Genomic DNA, 11,305 nt, shown 5'->3' on the forward strand with positions numbered 1-11,305 from the left:
GAGGCAGTATGTGCCTCAGTCCCACAATTCCATACAGGAAGTCCATGCTTTAACATACCTAGTGATCTGCAAAGAAATGTTTTGTTTACATGCTCTTCTTCTCCAACCTCTTCTCCTAGAAAAAATCACTCACTCACTGTGCTCCACTGGGTAAAGGTGCTACAAGAATGGCTGCAAGCTGCTTAGAGCAGCCCTGGGCACTTTCCAGGTGAGTTCCACCAAAGAAAGGCTTGAAACATTTAGCTCTTGGGGATTTTCACTTGATTTTGCCCAAAATTTCCTCAGGAAATTCTACACTCTCCTCCAACACCTTTAAAGGGGAAAGGGATTGCAAAACAACAGTGGAAAATCTTTAACACACCAAAATAATAATTTGATAGCATCTACTTAAATTCCTATTCAAAGTTTACAATATCCAGATGTCATACAGTTACTTGCTTTTCAACCACCAACCAGTCAACAAGGGTATAAAACACAATTACTTTATTGATTTCTTACAATCAAATACTGCCAACTAGCATTACTTCCACTTATGCATCATTAAAAACAAAAGATCATTCCTTAGTATTTTTAAGTGATGCATTATATAACAAAGTTAGAACTTAAAATGCACCCTGATTAATTATGTAAACTGCTAATTTTTTTTAAAAAAAAGCATAACTAATGATTTGGTTCTTTTCTTCATAAAATGGAAATTTAAATATTTCTCCTGATAGTCTTGAGGTCAGCATTATGTTATTAGTGCAAAATGTGGGTATTGTAGTTTCATCTAGAAAAGTGTTTATCCTATACACCTTAATTAAACAAACAAAATGTGCATAACAAAATGCATACAGTCAATGCATGATAGAAAGCATGTTTCAAATATATGGCAGGCCCTCAGGCCACCATATTATTTAGGTTTTACATTATCATTTATGGCATTATAGATTAATTATATATAACACACTTTTATACATTTTAACTCTGAAGATAATTAATTGGTGCTTGAGAAAATTATTCTAGGTAGCCATTTGGTTTGCATCAGGAGAAAGTGAATCTCCAAGAGTTTACTGTCTGCCAGGTGGGAATCATTAGCTCTAGTGGGTAGATCAGCTACCCAATATATTTCAAAGTGACTGATTCTCACATCCTGGCAATGCTGCTCCTGCCAATCAGCCAGATAGTAAATCACATCTGGAATTACCCTTGTATGTGGTTTTCCCTTTTTTTTCTTCTTTTCTGGATTAACTTGTTGCTGTATTTCTTCTGATCTCTCCAAAAGCATTCCATTTCAATTATTCATAAGTCCTTTCAGAAAATCCTCAGACAGCTCCATAAGTGGAAGTTGTGGAGATGGAAAATCCAAGGGAGGAAGATTGGGTATTGGAATATCCTTGGCTTTCCCAGTATTTGCTGCAAATTTCTGCCAAGTTGAAGAAGCTGTAGCAGTGTCTGAATGTAGTGGCAAGCTCCATAATGCTGACTTTCCTATAAAATCAGCATCCACATCCAGTTCCTTATCTACTGGACCTTTTACAAGTCTTGCTTTTTCAGCTTTTAGTGCTTTATTTTCTTTCCTTAATCTTTCATTCTCAGCCACAAGGAACTCCACATGCCTTTTCAAATCTGCAATTTTGGTTGCCTGGTTCTCAATAATTGTTTTATCATCCTTCGGGGCTTTGCTTCCAATACATGGCTGTGTTGGCTCACTCTTTTGCTGAAGTAAACATAATAGTGTTTCTGAATTCCTGTCAAAGACTCCATAAATTTCAGAAAGGTGTTTCTCTGTACAAGGGCTGTAGTTCTGAGAAAGAAGGGGACTCTGACCCTCTGCATCCTCAGCAGAGGGTTTGTGAGATGCCTGAAGTTGGGTAGCTACATCTTTGTCTGTGTTCTGAGCTTTTGATCGTTCTTCACACTTTGCCCTTTTCCACTTCTCCTGGATGAGGAGGGACTGTTTCATGTGGCTATCCTTTTTCAATTCCAGTGATAAATGAGCCTATTTCACAAAAGGAAAATTATAATTTGCAGAATTTAATATTGGAAGTCTTTTTTACTGTTAATATATGCTATTCCAAGAGCCTTTCTGACTTAACACTTAATTTTTTTATACTGTTTGCAATTTAGTAAAGATTCAATAACAATATCAAAATAACATAAATTATAGAATGGTGTATTTTTTTACTTAAGTGAAAGCACCTTTCATTAAGTTAAAATCCTAATCTCAATAATTCAGACTTTTTCTGACTGTGCCTTACACTTCCTACATCTGCAATGCCATGCCATTTGTAATCATCTTAGAATTGGAGAAATCCTTTCTCTTTAGAACTCAGTTCTATAGTAACCAAAATGAAAAGTCTTCCTGTTAACAGAGATTTAGAAAGCTCAATGCAGGCAGATACCAATAGCAGGTTCTATAGTATCAAAGACACAAAGTTAAATACCCTATGATTCAGTGTTTATAAGTAAGTGGGTTTTCCTGCCACTGATATCCCTCTCAGAAATTATCTCCTTATTTCAATTAGACATATATGTACTAAGTACTTCCTAGGTACCTGATATTTTACAATCAAGAAATCAGAAGCCAGGTTTGGTGGCACATGTTTATAACCCCTGCTACTTAGGAGACTAAGGCAGGAGAATCACAAATTCAAGGCTAGCCTGGGGAACTTACCAAGACCCTGTCTCAAAATTTAAAATAGGGGTGGTGATGTAGCTCAATGGTAGAGCACCTGTCTAGCTTGTATAATGCCCTGAATTCAACTCAGACCACTGTTTAAAAAAAAGGTATTTAGATAAAGGTATGTTTTAAACCTCAACAAGCCTTCTTCTAGCATAAGAAATAAAGTCACTGGTGACACATATTTTGAAGTTAAGAACTTTTTAACGTAAGGCAGGGGGCATAGTGGTACAAGAAGCCTGTAATTCCAACCATTTGGGAGGCTTAGGAAGATCAAAAGTTCAAAGCAAACTTGGGAAACTTAACCAGACCCTGATCACAAAATAAAAATAAATAAAAAGGGCTGGAAGGATGCGGTCCACAGGTAGAGCATCCCGTAGGTTCAATCAACAGTACAGGGAGGAAGGAAGTAAAAAATAAAGAAAAAAAAATTGTCTAAGAATTCAAGAACAGACAAATGGGAGACTTCATATTTAAAAAATCTTCAATAAGCAGATTTATCCAATTGGATCCAGGCATGGTGGTGCACACCTGCAATCCCAGCAGCTCAGGAGCCTGAGGCAGGAGGACCACAGTTTCAAAGCGAGCCACAGCAACTTAGGGAGGCCACAACAACTTAGCAAGACCCGGTCTCTAAATAAAAAAAAATAAAAAGAGCTGGGGATATGGCTTAGTGGTTAAGCGCCCCTGGGTTCAATACCAGGCACTAAAACAAACAGCCCAACAATGGTCAAATATGAGCTACTAACAGGATGCAAGTTTTGGCATGTCTAAAAGAACAGGAATGAGGTTGGGGGAGAAGGTTGTTTCTGTATGCCATTATATCAACAGTTCACTTAGTTTTCACATTTTACACATTATTTTAATATAGCACTTAAAGACCTACATTTGATCCCCCACCATCAAACAAAAACAGAAACCCTACAGATTTTACAATTAAAGAACTTAAAAAGGGGTAAAGTGCTTTTTTTTACACACAATTCAAGTCTCCATTAAAAAAATCTTTTTAAAATTTTTCTGTAAACCTTAAGAACATGTCTTACCTGCTCAGACTTGGTCAGCTTCATAGCATCAGAAAGATATGCTGGCCCAAAAAAAGAGGAACATTAATATATGAGTATCATCCTATAATTACCAGGTAAAAGAAGTTTTAATACTTCTCATACAGAAAAAAAAATGATCTTACAAGCAGTAATGCTATGATTAGCTTTTGGAGGGATTTTTTTTTTTTTGTTTCAATACTGGTGAATGATCCCAGTGACTAAACAAGGGTTAGAGCTCTTCCACTGAGCTACATCCATAGCCCTTTATACTTTGAGAGAGAGTCTTGCTAAATTTCTGTGATTGGCCTGGAACTTGTGATCCCCCTGCCTCAGCTTCCCCAGTCTCTGGGATTACAGGCATTTGATACCTTAACTGGCAGGTTCTATGCTTTAAAATCCCTATGGAAGGGCTGGGGATGTGGCTGAGTGGTAGAGTACTTGCCTAGCATGTGGAGACCTACATTTGATCCCCACCATCAAACAAAAACAGAAACCCTACAGATTTTATAATTAAAGAACTGAAGATGATTTCATTTGAAAAATAATGTTTAGGAAGGATTAAAAAGTAATAAGAACCAGGCAGGTATAGTAGTGTATACCTGTAATCCCAGCAACTCAGAAGGCTGAGGCAGGAGGATTGGAAGTCTGAGGCAAGCCTGGACAACTTAGACTTTGTCTCAAAAAATATAAAAATAGCTGGAGATATTGCTCAGTGGTAAAGCACACCTGGCTGGGTTCAATTCCCAGTACTTAAAAAAATTAACAAGAACCTGTTAGGTATTTAGTCCAAAATAACTCCCATTTTGAAAATTAGCACCTGGCAATGAAGCATGACCTTCCTTTTAGGCCCACCCCAAAGACTCCCTAACTACTAAAACTATAGCATTGGTACCAAATAAAAATCACAGTGTTTTTTAACTACTCCCTTGTACCTAACTCTATATTTAAAAGACATTTTTTTTCCAGCAGGCTGCAGCACCTTACAGAAGGGCAGTCTAGTAGATATTCTCTGTCAATAAACCTTTGCTTAAACTAAGATGTATGCCCCATGGATATTTGCCCCAGCTACCCTAAAAAAAAAAACCTTTCAGACCAGGTGCAATGACAAGCACCTATAATCCCAGCAGTTCTGGAAGCTGATGCAGGAGGATCTGAAGTCCACAGCCAGCTTCATCAACTTAGCAAGCCCCTGTCTCTAATAATAAAAAAGGGCTAGGGATGTTTCTCAGTGGTTAAGTACCCCTAGTTCAATCTCAGGTACCAAAAACAACAATAACCACAACTCTCTGACCTCAGGATCAAACTCTGGGTGACTTAATTTGAAGTACATCCTAACATTCCCTCTTTTAGTAGATTGCTAGGAGTCTGCTATGGTTTGAATCTTAAATGCCCCAGGAAGCAGGCGCAAGTGTTGAAGATTTGTTCCCCAGCTATTGGCACCATGGGAAGGTATTGGAATCTGTAAGGGGTAGGGCTTAGTTAAAGGAAATTGGGTGACTCAGGGTTTGACGTGAAAGGCATATGTGTCCCCATCCCCTTTCCCTCTCTGCTTTCCATTACCATGAAGTGAGCAGCTTTGCTCTACCACATATTTCACCATGATGTTCTACCTTGCCACAGGCCCCAAAACAACAGGGCTAATAAAAAACATTAACTGAAACAATGAACCCATGAAACCTTTCCTCCTTTCAAGTTGAATCTCTCAGTTATGAAAATCTACAACAGAAATTTGGTAACAAAAAGCAGCAAAGTCTTTGCTATCACTATACCTGATAGTGGCTGAGAAATCTTTTAAATTGTGATGGAGGAGGTGTCATGGCTTAGAGATGTTGACTACAGAAAGCTTGTAATGTTGTAAACAGAGCTTAAAGTGCAATTCTGGTGGGAACTCAGAAGACCAGAATGCTGATAAGAATGTGTAAACTAAAGGCCAAGCTCATGAGGTTTCAAACAGAAATAAGGACCCTATTGAGAAATGGACTAGAAGCCATTCATGTTACATTCTGGAAAAGAACTAGTATTCATTTTATGTATGCCAAGATTCTGTGAGGCTGAATTTGAAAGAGACAGACTAATTAACTTGGTGGAGGAAATTTCAAGGCAGTGGTCTGTGTTTAGATTTCAATTAATATACCATTGAGAATGGGGAAAAAAAAAGAGAAAAGAGAGATTTGAAAAACTTTAGTTTAGACAGAAAAGTAGAACTTTTAAAGTTGTGGCCATGTAAGGTACCACTGCTAAAGAGATCAATGCCATTAAAAAGAAGCTAAGGACTTTGCACCTCAGGAATCAGCAAGACCCATCATAGACTCAAAGACTTCTATTTGATAAGAGAGCCCAGAGGAGCCCTACTCCCACAGATCCAGGGAATTGTTTTCCTTTTGTTCATCTTTCAAAGGAATCAGAGTCTGCCATAGCTGTTGTTGAAGCAGGCCATCTACTGCTCCAGATGGTAGAAGACTTTGTCATCCATACAATGGTGCTTTTGTAAACATGAAGAATACAGGAGTTATTACATGGGATCTTGGGGAATCCCATCAAGACTTCAATCAGCATATGGCAGTCAAAGCCCCTGCCAAGTATCCCCTGAGAAGGCAATGTGTGAAGCTGTGAGAGTGAAGCTAAAGATGCAATGGAGACCCCAGTAAGTCAGAGATGCCAGTAATGTAGAATGCCTGCCAAGGGAAGTCACAGGCAGAGAGTAGAGCCAGCCAAAGTGAGTGGCCACATGCACTACAGTTGGCAAAGCCAGAAACAGGACTGCCTAAACCCTTTGGAGTTCACATCATATCACTGTGTCCCAAAAGCAGCACAAGAAGCTACAGAACTCAGTATTTGCCCTGCTGGGTTTCCATCTTGATTTGGTCAAATCCCTTTCTTCTTTCTGTGGTCCTATTCCTCACATTTGTAATGGGAATGTCTATCCTATGCCACTGAATGTTACAAGTATATAACTTGTTAAATATTCCAGTGGCTCACAACCAAGTTTTCTTTGAGTCTCAGAGTAGACTTCGGATTTGGACATTTGAGTAATAAAGTAACTGTTAAGACTTTGGAGACTCTTTAAGATAGAATAAATGCATTTTGTTTCATGAGATGGACATAAGCTTCTGAGAGCCAGCAGCAGAATGTTATGGTTTAGAACTTGAATGCCCCCTTGAAGGCTCATGTGTTGACGGTTTGATCCCCAACTGATAACATTATGGGAACATTATGGGGAGGGAGGTAACAAACTCTGTGGAAGGGGATGTGTAACAGAAGGAAGTTAGGCCATGGAAGGCATGACCTTGAAGGTGATACTGGCCACATCTCCTTCCTCTCCCTCTGCTTCTCAAGGCCATGAGATGAGCAGTTTTCTTCACTACACTCCCTACCATTAAGTTCTGCTGCCCAACCATTAATTTTGATACAGGGCCTTGTTAATTTACCTAGGGCCTTCCTCAGTTGCTGAGGCTGGATTTAAATTTGCAATCTGTCTTAGCCACCCAAGTCACGTGACAAAAAAACAATGGGTCTGAATGACCATGGACTGAAACCTCTGAAATTGTTAAGAAAAAATTAACTTTTTCTCCTTCTACATTGATTTTCTCAGGAATTTTGACAATGTCAAAAACAACATAAAGAAATAATCGTAAGTTCTATAAATATTCAAACTCATGGTACATTTTGAGGTTTATAATATCAATCTGTTTTTCATGTTGTGCTTCTACGGATTTCTTCATTTACTTATTTTTACTTACATTCTGTATTTCATTTTGTTTCTCTGTGAGACATTTTAAATATGTTTTTGAACAAGATGGGGTATAAATAACATTAATAGTGGATCTATTTCTTACATTTTGTTCACTATAAACTTTTTGGTATTCCTCATTCCTATATTAAGTCTCTTTTCCCCCTTCTGCAGATACAAGAGACCTCTTTCTGCCTGATCTTTATTTGTATTTTAATGATTTTCCAATTTCATGCTTAGAAGTGTCTGCTAGGTTCTAGCATTCCTAAGAAGCAAATTAATTAGATGTTCCTTGTCCAAAGAAAACTAGGTGATTATAGTTTTGATTGAGCCTTACATGCCAGATTTACATTTTTCTTCAATTTGTTCTTGTCTTTTGTTCTTGTATTAATTTTGCATAGCTTGTGTATTTTTCTTCAATAACATTTAAATCTGTTGAGATGTTCTATCTGCTCTGCAACTGTTCAGATACATTGTGGATGAATTTTCTTAGCTACCTGCATAAATTTTTTTTCCTTGTCTGAAATACACTTTGCTTTATCCACTCCTTTTTTTTTTTTTTTTTGGTACCAGGTATCAAACCAAAGGGCACTTAACTACTGAATCACATCCTCAGCTCTTATTTTTATTTTATTTAGAGAAAAGGCCTTGCTGAGTTGCTTAGGGCCTCACTTTTGCTGAGGCTGACTTTGAACTCACAATCCTCCTATCTCAGCCTCATGAGCTGCTGGAATTATAGCAATATGCCACAGCATCAGCTGTTTTATCTACTTTCTTATCAAATAGAATAGCTTTTGCAAAACTCAAGAAATGCCTCCCTTTGTAGAGCCTTAAAACAGTATAATGCAGCGGTGCATACCTATAATTCCACCAGCTAGGGAGGCTGAGGCAGGAGAATCAGGAGTTCAAAGTTAGCCTCAGCATTTTAGTATAAGGCCCTAAGAAACTCTGTGAAACCCTGTTTCAATTTAAACAATGGCTAAGGATGTAACCCAGTGATGAAGTGCCCCTAGGTTAAGTCCTAAGTAATTAAATAAATAAATAAATAAATAAATAAATAAATAAATAAATCTCACAACTGGGAATTGGGGCAGGGGCCACATGGGGTATAAGATATTGAAATCTGGGGGCACTTAGTCATTGAGCCACATCCCCAGCATTTTAATTTTTAATTTTGATACAGGGCCTTGCTAATTTACCTAGGGACTTCCTCAGTTGCTGAGGCTGGATTTGAATTTGCAATCCTCGTCTCAGCCACCCAAGTCACTGGGAATACAAGCATGTGCCACATGCCTGTTTTCTATTTGAAATTTTTAAAGGTTATTTTAGGAGGATAAAAAAAAACGTTCAATCTGATTGCATGGTCATAGATTTCCTCCACAAATTCAAAACAAGAACAAATGCTCACCAAAAGAAATTTGGTAAAAGAATAGGCATCTCAGGAAAAAAGAAAACTAACAATTCTGATTAAACTGCTTCCTCCAAATAGGAAACAAGGCAAATATCTAAAGTAGATATTAAGAAATGATGGGTACAGGAACTAAGAAAATCTGAAGAACCCACTACTTTTTCCAGCAAGGCATGGTAGTGCATGCCTATAATCCCAGAGACTGGGGAGGCTGAGGCAGGAGGCTCACAAGTTCAAAGCCAGCCCCAGCAACTTAGTGAGGCCCTAAGCAACTCAGGGAGACTCTGGCTCAAAATATAAAAAGGGATGGGGATGTGGCTCAATGGTTCATAGGCAACTTCAATCCCAGGTATCAAAATAAACAAAAAAACCTATTGTGAATAAGTCAATTTAAAATACAATGAGCTCATTCCAACACATCAATTTTGCAACTCTAATACATGGCTATTTTTTTAAATATTTTTTTTTAATTTTAGGTGGACACAATACCTTTATTTTACTTATTTATTTTAATGTGGTGCCAAAGATTGAACCCAGTGCCTCACACATGCCAGAGGAGTGTGCTACCACTGGGCCATAAAACCAAGTCTAAACTCCAAATCAGCCCAGTTGGATTTACTAATCACATTAAGTTTTATCTCCATGACTTAAAGCTAATGATTTAACAAGCTATCATCTTTTCTAACCTAAGAATCTCACAGAATTTAGACCAGGTCAGGGTGATATTTGAAGCCCTATAGCAGTTTCAATTATTCAAATATCAGATTAAGAGGAATGCAAGATTTTTTCCTTTATTTATTCAGTTAGCTGGAATCTTTGGTTTTGTTGTTGTTGTTTTGGTACTGAGAAGTGAACCCAGAAGCATCTCAACCACTGAGCTACATCCCCAGTGCTTTCTTAATTTTTATTTTGAGACAGAGTTGAAGTTGCTTAGGGCCTTGCCATGTTGCTGAGGCTGGCCAGGAACTTGCAACCCTCCTCCCTCAGTCTACCAAATTGCTGGGATTATGGATGTGTGCTTATGGAACTCATATGTAACATGACTTAAATAGTTAAACAATATGTTGCTTTTGTAATGACTAAAATTTAATAATTCAATGGATAACAAAATATAGTTTAGGAAAGATTTAACAAAACTGAACTCATAAGAGTTAATATTGTACAAAACCCCCATAAAACTCACCATAAAATATACAGATTTATGTGGTAACTGCCATGTGCCCATCTTGCAGCACAAATGTCAAGTATTTGAAATTCAGACTCCTTTAAACAATATATACTATGAATTGGCAGACTTCTTGCAATTGGCTCATAAGTCTTTAGGAACACGGCTGTGTATAAGAACTATATACCAAGGTGCCATTTATGCCATCTTCATGTTTCAGACAGAAGACTGGTTTAGGAGAAGCTGGGAAATCCATCATATTTGAAAAATACTCTTAAGCTAATTTTCTGGGTGATCAGCAGAATGATCTAACATGCATATGCAGGACAACAAACACTACTGTTGTGATTTCCATTCTAAATAAAGTGGTCAGAGATACTGGGAAAAACAAATTCCTCTTCATTTTTACAAACAATATTTCTTAAAAAGACAACTTACCCGCAGCCTTCTTGTGACAAGAAATAGCCTCTTCATATTTCCCTGCAGCTAATAAATGGTCTGCTCGTCTGCTCTGCTGATAAGCCTAGAAGACAAACATCTATAAATTACTATTAAGTACAAAACATGACTTTAGAAAACAACAATAGAGGTTGAGTTGGAATACCTACTTACTGTAAGGCTTTGGGTTCAATCACTAGCAATTGCCCCCAAAACAAACCAACCTTTTTTTTTTTTTTTTTGAGAGAGTGAGAGAGGAGAGAGAGACAGAGAGAGAGAGAGAGAATTTTTTTTAATATTTATTTTTTAGTTCTCGGCAGACACAACATCTTTGTTGGTATGTGGTGCTGAGGATCGAACCCGGGCCGCACGCATGCCAGGCGAGCGCGCCACCGCTGAGCCACATCTCCAGCCCCAAACCAACCTTTTAACAAGATAAATGATACTATTTGTTGTCACACCTCAAATCATCATTACAGCTGTATCTATATCAGGATCTATGAAAAGAGTAGATAGAACCTAAAACTACTGCATCTAAATAAACCCTCTCCCAGTTAACATGAGGCACTTAAATGACCCACATTCTTCAACTCCAGAGGTTAACTAGAAAGAGTCACAATTATAGTCTGTTACTCAAAATGTTTTTTTTTTAACTTTTCAATCTTCTTTCAAAATAAGAGTTATTTCATAGACAATTCCACTAGTCTTAGGGTTGAGAGAGGGAGCATGGAATGAATAGACAAACTCTAGATAGGGCAGAGGAGTTGGAGGGGAAGGGAGGGGGCATGGGGTTACAAATGATGGTGGAATGTGATGGTCATTATTATCCAAAGTGCATGTATGAAGACACAAACTGATG

The 11,305-nt window shown here is 37.8% G+C and overlaps 1 protein-coding gene across 1 annotated transcript; it reads right to left on the reverse strand.

The window, feature by feature from the left end:
• Positions 1 to 1,273: 1,273 nt before the first annotated feature.
• LOC144251741 (nuclear receptor-binding factor 2-like) lies at positions 1,274 to 10,525 on the reverse strand. The gene is made up of 3 exons (XM_077794497.1): positions 10,447 to 10,525; positions 3,706 to 3,746; positions 1,274 to 1,981 (listed from the first exon to the last, which is right to left on the reverse strand). Exons 2-3 carry the CDS (start codon positions 3,727 to 3,729, stop codon positions 1,274 to 1,276), a joined length of 732 nt encoding a protein of 243 aa, XP_077650623.1. The 5' UTR covers positions 3,730 to 3,746; positions 10,447 to 10,525.
• Positions 10,526 to 11,305: the final 780 nt, after the last annotated feature.

Source organism: Urocitellus parryii, unplaced genomic scaffold (genome assembly GCF_045843805.1).
Source record: "Urocitellus parryii isolate mUroPar1 unplaced genomic scaffold, mUroPar1.hap1 Scaffold_183, whole genome shotgun sequence".
Lineage (NCBI taxonomy): Eukaryota > Metazoa > Chordata > Mammalia > Rodentia > Sciuridae > Urocitellus > Urocitellus parryii.

Bases quoted from the DNA above. Each gene is read 5' to 3' on its own strand.
- LOC144251741 (XM_077794497.1), bottom strand. From the start codon at position 3,729: ATGAAGCTGACCAAGTCTGAGCAG. The intron at 1,982-3,705 runs GTAAGACATGTT...TTTGTGAAATAG, and splicing joins AGCTGACCAAGTCTGAGCAG to GCTCATTTATCACTGGAATT.